Below are 15,552 nucleotides of genomic sequence, written 5' to 3' on the forward strand. Positions count from 1 at the left end.
AATTATATCAAATAATAATAATTAATCATTTAAAATGTATTTAATGTTATAGGCTAATCCTGCATTACTTTTCAAAAACACGCACACCTGACCTGTCAAATGTCTTTAAGGCAAACACAACCGTTTTTCAATATTTTACTATGTTCTTACCTCAACTTAGACAAATGAATACATCCCTATCTTTTTCCAATGCATGCACTTAATCCCTGTACAGCACGTCGTGAACGTGTTAGCATTTAGCCCAACCGCATCCATTCCCTAGGTTACAAACAGGGATGAACCCAGAAGCCACAAAACACTTCCATGATTTCCCCTGAAAACTCCTCTCTCTCGCTTAAACTTCCAAAGTCAGGAGTGATGATGTTACTGCGCGGCGAGATCGAAGTGCTGCAAACTAAGTGCTTTTTCGCCATACAATATAGTTCTCATTTTTTCTGTTTAAAAAATTGCCAAGTTTTACTTTGTGCCACCATACTTACTCGTGTAACTACTCATGTAACAGTCTTTAAATAGGGAAAGCATGGAAGTGTTTGGTGGCTTCTAAATTCATCCCTGTCTGCATCATACAAGGAATGAATGGGGCCAGGCCAAATGCCAACACATTTACAATGCGCTGTACAAAAATTAATTGCATACATTGAAAAAAGATAGGGATGTATTAATCCGTCTAAGTTGAGGTAAGAACATTGTAAAATATTGTAAAACGGTGGTGTTTTCCTAATAATAATTAATAATTTAAAATGTATTTTAATGTTAATGTTGTATGAGAAGCTCAGATGTAAAAGATGCTATTCCTGCACACAAAACACTTCCATGATTTCCCCTGAAAACTCCTCTCTCTTGCTCAAACTTCCAAAGTCAGGAGTGATGATGCAAACTAAGTGCTCTTCCTCCATACAATATAGTTCTCATTTTTTATCTGCTTAAAAATCTCCCTATTTTATTATGTGCCACCATACTTACTCGTGTAACTACTCATGTAACAGTCTTTAAATAGGGAAAACATGGAAGTGTTTGATGGCTTCTAAATTCATCCCTGTTTGGATCCTAACAAATGAATTGGGCTAGGCCAGTGCTTCTCAATTATTTTCTGTCACGCCCCCCCTAGGAAGAAGTAAACATTTCGCGCCCCCCCCCCAACTCTCCGCCGCGACTGTAAATAGTATAATTTGTCTATAAAATTACACATCTGCAAAACATTGTATCCTTATTAACATTAAAGAAAACACAAAAAAAAGAAATATCAATCAACTACAACAAAGAATAACTTTATTAACATAGAGTTATTCTTAAAAAACTCAAGCGGCTTATCAGCGTGTTTGGGGTGTAATGTCTTTAAGTGACGGTGCAAAAAAAATCAATTCCTGAAAAAGTATTTTCCCCGGGGTCTCGCACTAATGCCTGTTCAAAAATTTGTCATTGCGATATCTTGCTGCGTTTGCGGACTAGCAAGCTAATTATGTTGGACAAAATAGAACCATACAATTTTTTTTTTAAATAAAAGTTAACCAAAAAATTATATAATAAACTAATATTCATGTTGCAGACACGTCAGTACTTTTGTGTCATCATCTGCTTTCCAAAAACAATACTTTTTTTGTAAATTATTAACATACCTTACAAAATTCTTTTTTTTTTTAAAGTGTAGTAATCATGGCTTATAAATTATAATTTTAAAGCGTGATTCAGCTATGTAGTAATCGTGTTTTGTAAAAGTAATTTATTAACTTTACACAGTACAAAAGTGAAAAGGGTACAGTATAATAATCAAAATAAATAATAAAATGACACAAGCAATGTGTAGATCTCCCACCTATAGCCTTATTTATATACTACTATATGAAACATATCATTTAAAAGACATCAATTGTAATTTTAACAACATTCTAACACCATAAATCATAACGCGAGTTTGTAGGAATTGTAATAAGGCGCTAAGAAAACTACCCATGAGGAGTTTTTCAGCCAATGGAATCACGCGGGGGTCCTAGGGGGGACCGAATTGCTCATGACACCGGCACTCTGCTTTGTGCCGCAATTCAAACTTGGGTGGTGTGCATTATTTTCGAATAATTCAACAGCCCGCCGTCAATTATTGCTTATATCAACAATTATATCATTATTTTCAATTATTCTCTTTTACTCTGCTGATTCATAGTTGTTTTTCCTGACAGTTTTTACATGTTACATGTGAAACAAGCGCAAAACACATGGAAGATGAGACTTCATATTTTATTCAGCTCTAACAAGAGGAACCAAGCAACATGAGTCCCAAGACTATGAGCTCATTTCCTTTATGGAGTCATGACAGTGTGATACTGATTCAACAGTCTGGCACTGATACTTGATCTAAAGCAGGTTTACTTTTACAGTACACTATATGTAACATGATAAAAACACATTAACAAAAAAACGCACGCCAAAACAACCTAACAATACCATAAAGATTACATTTTTTGTTTACCTTTCTCGCTTATCAAATAATAGAGATTATGTGATCGATAAAATGTTCATAAAGCATTCTGGAAAGATCTGTGTAGATGAGAAAAACCAACCTTACCTATTTAAACTTTAACTTTAGTACTTTCCAAACACTGCGAACTCTAACGTGAGAGCGTTGGTAAGCACAGAAGAAGGAAATAAAAAGAAAGGCTTTCTATACTGCACTTTTTTACAATCTATGTGTGCTAACTGCATTTTCAGCAACTTCCTCACCAAAAATCAATTTAATTTGGCAGTTTCATGGTTGTCCTAACTCCATCAACTCTATGTGCACAACATCAGCAACGAAATAAAGTCCAGGAGACCAGGTCTTTACATTTATTGTCTGACACTTTAATTTATCCACTGCATCTAAAAATCAATATCCTGGTACTAACTCAGTATCACACACCTTGAGTGTACTAAAAGCATTTGTGTATTCATTCTCTGGATTTCCTCCATGACTGTAGACTAACCTGAGAGGAAGCTGGTGTTTCCCCCTTCGGAGGCCTGCTTGCGCAGACAGAACGGGCTGTCGTGGTTCTCCGGGATGCTTCGGCAACGATCGTTTAACAGCTCCATCAATCGTCGCCGTCGGCGGAAATTCATCCTGAATTGGTAAAGCAGCCCACCATCCATGAAGTGATGCTTGTTGGAAACTGGAAAGATGTAAAAGGGACACATAAGGAGGGGAAGGTACAGGGGTGGGTCCAAAAGTCAGAAGCTACTTTAAAAGGTTTTTATTTAAAGGTGCAGTGTGTACATTTTAGCGAAGTATAGTGGTCAGGTTGCGAATTGCAACCAACGGCTCATTCCACTGCTTACCCCTTGCTTTTAAAACGCATAGAGAAGCTACGGTAGCCGCCACCGGAAAAACATATCGTCGGAGACAACTTAGTAAAAAAGTTTGTCCGTTACGGGCTTCTGTAGAAACGTGGCGGCACAAAATGGCGACTTCCACATAAGGGGACCCTCTGTGTATGTAGATAAAACGTCTCATTCTAAGGTAATAAGCACATAACAGTTCATTATAAAAAGGTCTTTATACAACCCTGATAATATAGTTTTGTATATTATTTTGCATTTCTGTCAAGAGATCCTGCTAAAAATTACACACTGCACCTTTAAGTTAAATATTTAATTTCAACTAATCAAACAGGCAAATATGTGAGTTTGGTTCTATTGAAGCACACAAATTAAACAAAAATTCTGATCATAATGCAATGAAAGTGGTTCCCAGGGAAAACATGTATAAAATGTATAGCTGGCCTGGAATGCACTGTAAGATGCTTTGAATAAAAGCGTCTGCAAAATATATAAATGTAAAATGTATTGAAAATTTAAAACAAAGTTAAACATTCAAAGCCTTTGCTTATGCTGAAAACAGGAAAACCTGTTTAACAGTTTAATTGAAACTAGGAATGATTGTGTAGGGAGTGCGCATACCATCACAAAATCCCATCCCATAATCTTCCACGGGAGTCATAGATCAAAGCAACTCATGCTGCTTGTGTAATATCCCCTGATTCATTCAAACACAGTATTATTAAAGATTTAGTTTAACATTCAACATTCACTTGCCATGTTTATTTCAGTGTTTAGTGCTCTACCATGTTATTACTCTGCCATGCCACTAATAACAGGGCTCTTATAGTTTCAGCAACATTTCAATGATACAGTACATGGCAAGAAAAATTCAATAAGTCATTATTCTTCCACCAATGCAAATACTGCCCGGGGCTCAATGTGCACATTCATCTGCTTTTGCCATCAACACTATCAGACTGAAATTTCCAGACCAGCCATTCAAACTTTAAAATAGGGTTGCAGTTGCACATAAAAAAAAGGATAAATGTAACAAGGGATAGTGTATGGAAAGTAAAGTTCATTTGTATGTTTTGTTGTGTGAAAGAATGCAGACACTGCAGATGTGTGTGGGAGAGTTGGGCTGTCTCGTGGATTCCTCTGTGCGCTGACACTTGCCCATTTTCCTACCACAACACAGCTCATCCTGAGGCAGACATTTAACTTTCTGCACACAGTCTTGTCCAATTTTAAGGCAAAAACACACAATTGGACAAGGGGCCATCTGACCATTACAAAAAGTGTAAAGTACAATTTGTTATTTTCTTATGTGACACAGGGTGGGTAAACCGATGCTACCAGGCCTTTATTTACATAATGGGACAGCATAACAGAGAAATGTGGTACAGTGAAATTATTGTAAAATATTTAGATTTCAAGGTTTAAAAAGAAAGAAACATTTATTATTACATGTGCATAACTCTGAAAAGTAAAATATACAGCTATGGTCAAGCAAATCCTGTGTTTATAGCTACTATGTACAGTAAGTGCTTCAAAGTATAATAAATTATGGAAGCCAAAAAAGGGCCATGTAATATTATTATTTTGATCACAACTTAACTTTCTCGTGATTTTGATATAACAAAAGTTTTTTTCAAGTGATGCATTTAGGGCTTAGAAAGTGATGTTTTGTTTGGAGACAGCAGAAACATATTTAGCCAAATTAGCATAAACTAACAAAGAAAATTTTACTTGGATCAGGGATTCACTCAAGTTGAAATAGATTTGTCAGCAATGGACAATTTGATAGTCGTGAATTAAAGCAACACTATGTAGTTTCCATGTAAAAATGACTTACAGCTCCCCCATGTGGTTGAAAAGCGCAACAGTGCCTGGTATCAGACACTCTTCTGCAGGCAGGGGGAGGAGCGGGGCTGTGTGCTCTATCCTCCACCGCCACTTTCAGAGTGTGCTTGTAGCAGCTAGGAGGCTGCTCAGGTTGCAGCAACAGTACAATTTGTCCAGTTAAAAGTTGTTCTATCACTGAAATAATTTTAGAGACATTATTTAAAGGTAAAAAAACAACATAGTGTTGCTTTAAGGGAGCGTCTATAAAGTTACACATTAATATACACGTTTCTACTTTTAACTCCTTTCCTGCCAGCCTTTATTTTTAAAGTTGCCAGCTAGCGCCAGCATTTTTTATGAGTTTAATTGCCTTCCAGAAAATTATCTTATTTTAATATATAAACAAACAATATTTTAAATGAAAGAACCGACCCTTTGCTTTTAAACAAAAAACCCTGTTTTATCCTATCTTCATTTGTTTTCTTTTTATCACTTCTCAAATATGGGTAGGTTTAAACACAGAATATTTACTGCTTTTGGATCCGTATATGCCATGGTGTTTTTATAAGGTGGGTAAGAGCGCCATCTAGTCCATAATACCGGCGTTTTCTTTTAATTGACGAGATAACTCATCAATGGCGGGGAAAGAGTTAACAGCATTTAAATAGAATGACTTACAGCCAACAAAGAGTCAATCTTTATGATATTTATTTTAATAAACTGTTAAATGCTACTAAAGATAAAAATGTGTACATTATAACTTTAGAGATGATCCCTAAATGCACAAACGGCAACAGTCCAACTTTATTTATTTATACTTATGACAATAATAAAAGTAGTGCCTTCAAGGTGAAATGTAAGTTTTTTTGGCGTAAAAGCAAACAATAAAGATCTTTTGGGCTACTATGAGTAATCTTACCATGCACCATATAATACCTATGAATGTATACACACTGAAAAAAATGATTCATTGAATTTAATCAATTTTTTTAAGGTAAGTGGTTGCAATCAATTTATTTAAGCTACATTTAAACCAAAAAAATTAGTAACGTAAAACAAAATATAAAACTTTTGTGTAAATGTAGCTTAAATAAATTGTTTGCAACCACTTACCTTAAAAAAATTGATTAAATTCAATGAATCATTTTTTTCAGTGCAGCATAAATATTCATACTTAATAGCATGACATTAATAAACTGAATGTTCATCTTGTATGGACTTTGAACTTGTTTTAATCGTCTTTGCTTACAGACATTAGGATATAGGTTTTCCCTTGCAATAGGTTTACTTTTCTTACAAATGTGCTAATAAAAGTTATCAATTAAAAATGTTGTGTCTATATATTTACTCGTTTAGCAAATAGCCATGTAATATAAGTGGAATAATACAGCCAACCGGGTTGTTATCGCAAATGAATCCCTTCAGTGATATCACCCTGTCGGGATTCTGCCTACTGTGTCCCTCCCTTACACCTGTGATCATTACTTACTAAATTATGAATCTTTTCGACTATTTTATTAATCAAACGTAAACTTATATTGATAAGAGAAAATATTTACTTTATGAGATTTGGATTATGTCAGGATAACGAGAGAAAGAAGGCATTCATAATAATAACATGGCCTCTCTCGGCTACCGTACTAAATAGCATGGGCATCACATATAGTCCATTAACTAGCACCCCACAAAAACCCCAACCTATTAGCTGATAAATACAAGCAAGCCAATCTGATTTAAGTTTACAATTTTGGGTGGACTACTAACAAAGTCTACAAGTCACTTGGAGCCATCTTGGCATTCAAATAAAACTGTCAACATAAATGAAGAAAAACCCAAATCTCCCACAAACACAGTCCACTGTGCATTTGCAATACTGTGTACCTTTGGTGAACCAAACAACCCCTATGGCCCCCCTACCAACACACAACCTGAGCTATGCACATACGGGAACATTCAATCCACAAGCCAAAGCAAAAGCAGACACAGCAGAGAAGCAGCTTTCTGGTTCTGGAGAGCTCTGTTACCACCATGATAAGGCATGCGTGAGCAGCACGCTTGCCCTTTATCACACTTATTTATCAAGTGTGCGGAGCAACTTTGGCTGTAAAACAAGGACAACAGATGTATACACTTTACTCCACATTTACTATTAAGTCAGACTGTTACACAACTTTGCAGGCAGCTAAATGCTGTGGGGCGGAGCCTGGGTGTAGCAATTTGCTAATTTCTCCTGCTCTCATCTTTTACTATTCTTTGCCTGTAGGCAGAACCAAAGAAATTCACCCTTCAAGTTTTGTCATTGTTCTGTTGGTTTAAAGCACGAGATTTCCCAGCATGCTCTATGACGACAGATCTGCACATGTGTGTTACTTGTTGATTGACTGGATCAAAATACAGCAACCAAATTCAAGTTGGGGCACAAGCTTCAATCAGTTATGGTGTGGTTTTATGTAGTACCTGTATATTTATCAGTAACTAAGCAAAGTAAATCCACTGAAATGCACCACCAATCCATATGAGGCCCTGTCTAGTTGTGTTAGTGATGCATTTAAAATTTTTCTTGCCGCATAGTATTAATCTTTATTATTGTTTGAAAGTTTACATTGTGCACAGGTTAACAAGCTACCATTGTTTTTGTGCAAGAGACATACTCCTTTGTATGTAAAAAATAAATGATATCACAGTACAAATATTACATCAACATCTCCAGGCATCAATGTGTGGCAGGCTGACTCAATGGAAGCAGTGAGAGTATCAGCCAATGAGATCTGCAGATTACGTGCAATAAGCAGAAATCAGGCAGGAAAGGTGCAGTGAAGCAGAGACACTACACTGTATGCTTTAACAGATTCAGCATTGTGTTGGTGTGCATGTGACCTTTTGGTTGTGACTGAAGGGTACAACCATGTTCAATAGTAGTCACATGAATCTGTATAAAAGGCCTCTATTGGTTTGCATTACTGTATGTATGTGTAGCCTTTTGTGTATGTGTTCTAGTAAGGCGCTACGATTTGGCCAGACACAGAGGTGATCAAGTTTGCTGTTGCTTGGCTGGAGGCACGTCCATCTGTTGCTGTCCATCAAAAAGACTTTTCTTTCACTTTAATTAATCACAGTTCTGACATTGTTAAAGTCTGTGTGAAGTGATATTAAAATGTGTTTGTGTTATTAAGCACCCAACTAATTTTGAATGATAAAAAAATCTGAAAGTTAACAAAATCTGGGAAAAATAAGCAGCACTCTTTGTTCTTAAACGCCACTGAAACCATGCCGAAAGCTACCATCTCACGCAACTTTCAAGTACTGCTACAACCTGAATAGATGCTCATGAATGTGTTAGGGGCGGGGCCATGCTCGGAGGCTCCAGTGTGGCATCGAGCCACCGTTTTAGCCACGCCCAATTTGGAAAAATGTTTAATGGTGTAACTACACAATTCAGTACTACATAGTTCACGTATTTATGACGTGCTTCAGCAATACATTTCTAAAATTTATAATGTGTTTAGAAACAACTCTCTAAAATGACTTTACACAGACTTTTATAGTAATCCAGAGTAGCATTCCTGTATTATGTACATGTAGCACAATTGGTAAGGTATCGTTGCTAGCAAATTTAAGGTCAACGGTTCAATATCTAGGGAATGCATGGAGTGATAAAATGCATAGCCTAAGGGGGCATGTACAACAAGGCATTTACACCAGCAGCCGGCGTATGGTTTCAATTGTTTCAAATGATAGCGTCATGCTTTTTAAAAAGGCAGCAGCTGAGGGGTTTTGTCCGCGCTGAGCGCCGGTACTCGGCAGTTTTCCAGCGCTGAGCGCAGTGAGTTGAAAAATGTTTAACTTTGGGTAAAACACTCCGCACATCAATGTCACTTCTCACTTGGCCATCCAATCATAGTGAATGATGAGTCAGAAAAATACAACCAACTGACACATCGCTCAACGACTGATAAACAAAGCAGAAGTATCATATCAGCCATAGCGTAGCTGAAAAAAAGCTGCCTACAGTCGCCGTTCGCCTGCCGTTTTCAGTCATGTTTAACCGCTTTGGTGTACACGCCCCTTTAATAGACAAAAGCATATGTTAAAATGCATAATTAAGTGTAATAATAACTGCTGTTAAAATAAACTAAGAAAATTACTACACTGCACCTTTGCACCTAGAGGTACATTCACATTATAAGCGACTTTGTCGTTGTGTGTCGCTTGTCTCTTTCAAAAAAGGGGTTTCTAAATCTGGTTGTGATAAACAACTGTGTACTGTGTACTCCAGTAACTGATGAGAGACCGATGACGTGAACTCCACTGCTTCATTCTCATTGGTACCCGAAAGTTGCTCATAATTTGCAAAAAGGTAGCCTCTTATGAAACGACTGAAATTCCACAAGGGGGGCGTATTTGTTCCTTTGATGTTGCACAATAAACATGACATCCGAATATTTCATTATAAATTGTGAATGAAAAGTTAGATTCACAAGAATGTCCGGTAATGAACTAATTGTTTACAGTATTTATATCGTAATTCAGTCAGAAACGTCAAGATTGTGAGGCGAACAAATCGTTTAGGATTAAAAGGCTTGGATATTCGATTTCCTTGGACTTTTGGGGATTTATGAACAATTTGTTTTGGACAATTTCACTGAAGCGGATAAAAGGAAGATTTTGAAGGTAGGTAAATATCTTTAATCGGCGCCGCCCGGTTCAGGTAACTAATAACTAGATAACAGTTTTATGACGGCTATAAATCATATTATGCTTTATGTGCACTTAATGGAATCCTGAGAGTCTAAGCTTTCAAACGATGTACCGCATGCCGTATATTTTGAAGATTTAATGCTTCAAAGTTACAATGACGTTTATTCAGCCTCACATGGGGTGGGGGGTGTGCCGTGTATGGCACAGTGATCCTTATCAGGTTAAACATTTCTCAACTTTGTCTCGCGACTGGACACGCCCCATCCAGTCGCCAATGGTCACTGTCGCTCATGTCGCCGGAAGTCGACAATCTTCCAATGAAATCAATAAGATCGCGTCACTCTCCTACTGCTAGTCGCTGCTTAGTACCTCAGAGGTACATATTGGTACAAAATATACATATCTGTACCGAAATGGTACATATTAGGAAGGTACTGTCCAATTGACAGCTTGGAAGCATTTTGGACCTTTTTTTCTGACAGGGTACTTTAGGCTTGGATCGTGCCTATGTGCTCACCGTGTTGAATGATGCCGTGCTCCAGGAGTCTGCGTCCTAACTGCTCAGCCTCCTCTCTGGTGGCCGTTTCACCGTCCTGCAGCAGCCAGTCTATAAACTCTGATGCCACTAGCGTCCGCTCATATGGCACCTCCTCCTCATCACGTACTTGTAACAGAGAGTTTTCAGTGTTTATCAACCTGAGATAGGACAGAATACATCCATTAAAATGTGAAACCCATCTCATAAATAATGCAAATAGGACCATTTACATTTATTCATTTACCCAAAGCGACCTATCCAAAGTGGCCAATAATCGGTAGAGCACTGCATTAGCAACGAAAAGGTCACTGGTTCAAATCCCAGGGATCACACATGTCACCAAAATGTATACTTTGAATGCATTTTAAGTCGGTTTCGATAAAAGCACATGGATAAATGTAAAATGACCATTACATCATTCACCTCAAAAACAGCATGGCGGCAAAGAGATGTGCGCACATCATCGAAACAAAGTCAAAGGTCAAAACATCTCAGCTTTAACAAAAGATCAGCAGAACTTCCAGAAATTCAACATTCTCCATCGTTCAAAGGCGTCAGGTGCTGACAGGTGAAAATCAAAACGCTTTCACGTGCTGCGACACGTCTACAAAGACAAAAGGGTCAGCTAAATTCAGGTTATCTTACGAGATAAGACGTCATAAGGTATGAGTTTCCATGAAAAAATGCTTTGGTTTGTGATGGAAGCACGTATGTACTGTGGAAATTTTCATCATATGCCTGTCTTAACAACAGATCAGAAAGACAAAGAAGGTATGATGCAAAAGATACAGCTTTGTGGGGCAAACAAGAGTACAATTGACTCACTATCAGTCAATGTCCAATGAAAAGAACACAAGCCCCAAAAATAGATGTTTGCCATGTACACACAGAGTCTATTCTTGTGCAAACCGTGATATCAAACTGCAAGTAGTTGAACAACCATATAAAATGACCGAGCTTAAGCAACACTGTCCTAGTTTCAAGACCTTACTATTTTTGGTCACCATTCTAACATGTGGCTTTTCTGTTTGCTAGTCACTATTGTAACCACATCACTAATGCTCCATAGACAGGTCTGGTTACATAATCAAATTGTGACATTAAACAATCCATTGTGTCTTATTTTCTCTTAGGACTGCATCCTTTTCAAGTCATGTGGCACAATGTGATTTGCTTAAAGGCGGAGTGCACAATGTTTGAAAGCCAATGTTGATATTTGAAATCACCTAAACAAACACGCCCCTACCCCAATAGAATCTGGACCTTCTTTTGATAGACCCGCCCCACACATATGCAACCCAGGCAAGGATGTCGGTTAGTAGACACGCCCCTTACTGCTGATTGGCTACAAGTGTGTTTTGATAATCGGCCCGACTCCCTTTTACAAAGCGTTTTTCAAACATTGTGCACTCCGCCTTTAAAGTTATATTCTAAGTAAAAATGCTAGTAAATACAGATGTTATTTGCATCTATTACGTTGCTCTCTGCAGCAGCACGCATGCATCTCTTGCAATACATGCGCAAATCTCGTAAATTGACTATAATGGTTGTGCACGCAAGTCTAATAGGGTGGTTTAGATCTCAAAGAGCTTCATTAGAACTGCTATGCTTCAAAACAGGAAAACATTTTTTCCCCGGAGAAAACCTTTGTTTGCTTAATGTTGTTTCTTACGAAACAATAAACTGAGAACGAAAGGGCGCAGAGGTTTTGTTTATAAATGTCCACTACTCTTAGTAACCAGGACAGCTGTGTAAAATACAGAGAGGTAATAGCAAAGTATACTGCAGTGCACAATGGCTAATCAAGGTTGCTTAGTGACCGACCATAAAGCATTCCTGTTTAAAGAGACAGTTCACCCAAAAATGATTTACTCCCCGTCGTGTTGTTCCAAACCTGCACAAATGTTTTTGTTCTGCTGAACACAAAGAAATGTATCTGTAATCAAGCAGGAAGCAGGAGCACCACTAACTTTCATATTAGGGAAAAAAACATGGAAGTCAATGGTGCCCCAAAACGGTTTGTTTACAAACAGTGCTCAAAATTCAACAGAACAAAGAAATGTATACAGGTTTGGAACAACACGAGGGGAAGTAAATGATGACCGAAAGTATTTTGTTTGGTGAATAATCCCTTTAAGTTCCTCATCCATCGTCTGAATGATATTTCACATAGTCTTTGAAACATTTTATGTCTTTATGCTAAGTCAGCAGATAATGGAAAGCAAACTCAACACGTGCAAATCCGCAAATACCGACCACAAACATAACTGCGCCTATGGTGATTGCATAAACACACACTTGTGGTTTATGTGACAGATGTCCCACTGGACTTCATCTTCCTGTTATGCAAGAGCAGGGCGGCCTGCCCTACTGAAAAATCCAGCTAAGACCAGCATAAGCTGGTGAACTGGTTTAAGCTGGTCCCCAGCTTGGTTTTAGCTGGTTTTGCTGGTGTAGGAAGCTGGTTTTGCTGGTGTAGCAAGCTGGTCTAGGTGTGTTTTGGTCACATTTTAAGCTGGTCTAGCTGGACTTAGCTGGTCATGCTGGAATACCAGCTGGCCCACCAGCATGACCAGCTTTGTCAGGCTGGGAGGACCAGCATAAACCACCTTAAACCAGCTAAAACCAACTAAAACCAGCTACCAGCTTATGCTGGTTTTAGCTGGATTTTTCAGTAGGGTGCAGAGAGACGTCTACAGCGCAGTGGGACAGAGAGCCACATGCTGATCTCTCTGTTTCATTCTGGTCTTAAAATGTTGGATATAACTGCTCTGGACTTGAAGCAAAACGTGATGGGTAAACATGGCTATTCACGTCCTTGCTTTCATGTTATTTTCAAAAGTATATTCTTTATGAAAGATTTTTTTAATTAAGGCGCATTTTGCAAAGAGATGTTAAAAAGAGGTTTAAGAAAGGCAAAGGTAATAGGTAAATTTGAAAAAAAAAAAAGTACACAAACTGGCAGGACTGTCCTGGACAACTCTAATATACGTTTAATGTCAATATCAATTGTCAGTCACTATCGCTTTGCTGAACCCCATGAAAGCGCCCTGTTTTAAATAAAAATAAAAACTCAGAATTGTATGAAATGCAGGCTTGGACAAACAAGAAAACTAAACAAAAAATCTTTAAAAGTTTCTCCTTAACTGACAAAACAAGATTCAGAATTATCAGCGGTCATTAATGACTAAATTACAAATGTAGGTCTGTTCCTTACTCTTCTTATTATATTAATTAAAACGATTAACTGCTTTGAACTGTTAGGTTGTTACACTGCAAGAAAAAGTGGTTACAAATTAGGAAGTTACTCTTTAAAAAAAGACAAAAAAATTCAGTCTGCAACCAAGAGAAAATATAAGGAGAACTACAGTATATACTTAAATTTCACAAGACTTATTTTAAGTGTCCCCAGAGTCTGTATGTGAAGTTCTAGCTCAAAATATCATACAGCTAATTTATTATAGCATGTTAAAATTGCCACTTTGTAGGTGTGAGCAAAAATGTGCCGTTTTTGGGTGTGTCTTTTAAAATGCAAATAAGCTGATCTCTGCACTAAAGTGCATTGGTTGGATAGTGCAGATTTAGGGGCCAGTCACACCAAAAGCGCTTATGGCAGTTGCAGGTGCCTTTTTTGAATGATATTCTATGGGCAGGGCGCGTTTGCGCGCTGTTTATGTGCGCCGAGCGCCTTGCGGTTTTTTGCCGTCTGCCGCACACGCGTTTTTGAAGGAACGCTGAGAGCGGAGAAGCGCTCGACGTCATTCGCGTCTTTCCATTGTCCAATCGAATGAGGGGAGAGGCGGGCCTTACGTTGTGGTGAGGGAAGTTTACAGTTGCTTTGAAGAAACGGACTCCACTCGCTCACTCTCTCCTGCGTGTTTGTGCACCTCTCACCCTCGAACAAGGTCAGAGCAAGCCCCCTCTTTTTAAAGTTTCTGCTAATATGACAGTTAACAGCAAAAGAGAGCTCACGCTTCAGTTTTGATTGACAAGGCAGCTGACTCGGTGGTTGCTTAGCAATATGAAAAGCCGCGTCGCACTGCTCTTTTTTTTAAAAAAGGCAGTGTGTCGCGCCTTGCGTTTGCAAGCGTTTAAAGCGCTTTTGGTGTGACTGGCCCCTAAGGGGTGGTATTATCCCCTTCTGACATCACAAGGGGAGCTAAATTTCAATGACCTCATTTTTCACATGCTTGTAGAGAATGGTTTACCAAAACTAAGTTACTGGGTTTTTATTTTTACATTTTCTAGATTGATAGAAGCATTGGGGACACAATTATAGCACTTAAACATGGATAAAGTCAGATTTTTAAGTCATATATTCGTCAATATATTCGTCTTGTGTGACTGTAGGGAATAAACATCTGATGCCGTTACTTTCAGGATTAACTGTGGTCGGCCAAGGTATGTCAAGAACTTGTTGTTTACAGAAGGGATGTCAACTTAGGCATGTCGCGTGTTTGCACACATAGCTGTAAATTAGTACCAAACTACACAAATCTACTTACAGTAACAAAGATGAGCAGGTTTTAAATTGCGTACACTTTTTATTTTGTTTCAACACAGCATTGGGTCAAAAAGGGACAAACCGAGCCTGCTGGGTTGTAATTTAACCTATGCTGGGTTGTTTTAACCCATTATTGGGTCAAATATAAACATTTTCTGGGTTTGATTGAAGAGTTTGGTTCCAAGACAACTCCATTTATTACATTTTACAAAAATCTCTTTTTTTAAATGTACATTCCAATTAATATCAATCAGTTGGTTTGTTTTGATTTAAGGCTTCATAACTAAAAAAAAAATACAGCTAAGTAACACAATAAAAACATGATAACTAGAGGTCGACCGATATGGGAAAGCAGTATGGCTGATATAACACAAATGTCATCACAGTAAATAAGAAACAAACTGAAAGTTGGTGAAACTTAAACAACATTAGTTATTCATAACATTTATAAATAAACCCTTTTAAGGTATTTAAAACATAAAGACACAATGAATGTGGATCTGATATCTCACGGTACTGTTTGCACTGAAAAAACGAACTTTTTGGTGTAGTAATATTTATTAGATTAACTCTCATAATTTCTACATAATAATATTAACATTTATTGAGAACTAGATTTTCCTAAGTAAAATGATGATAAATACACAATTAATTCATGTAAAAAATGAACTCTGTGGGA

At 37.7% G+C, this 15,552-nt stretch overlaps 1 protein-coding gene across 2 annotated transcripts in view; it reads right to left on the reverse strand.

Moving 5' to 3' along the window:
* The window catches only part of deptor (DEP domain containing MTOR-interacting protein), a 49,628-nt gene that overhangs the window by 22,648 nt on the left and 11,428 nt on the right, over positions 1–15,552 (reverse strand). For both annotated transcript variants that reach the window (XM_055209720.2, XM_055209719.2), the window contains exons 5-6: positions 10,349–10,527; positions 2,958–3,140 (exon numbers count right to left, since the gene is read on the reverse strand). In XM_055209720.2, coding sequence (XP_055065695.1) covers positions 2,958–3,140; positions 10,349–10,527 — 362 coding nt within the window. The remainder of the gene's footprint in view (positions 1–2,957; positions 3,141–10,348; positions 10,528–15,552) is intronic.

Source organism: Misgurnus anguillicaudatus, chromosome 10 (assembly GCF_027580225.2).
Source record: "Misgurnus anguillicaudatus chromosome 10, ASM2758022v2, whole genome shotgun sequence".
Taxonomy (NCBI): Eukaryota; Metazoa; Chordata; class Actinopteri; order Cypriniformes; family Cobitidae; genus Misgurnus; species Misgurnus anguillicaudatus.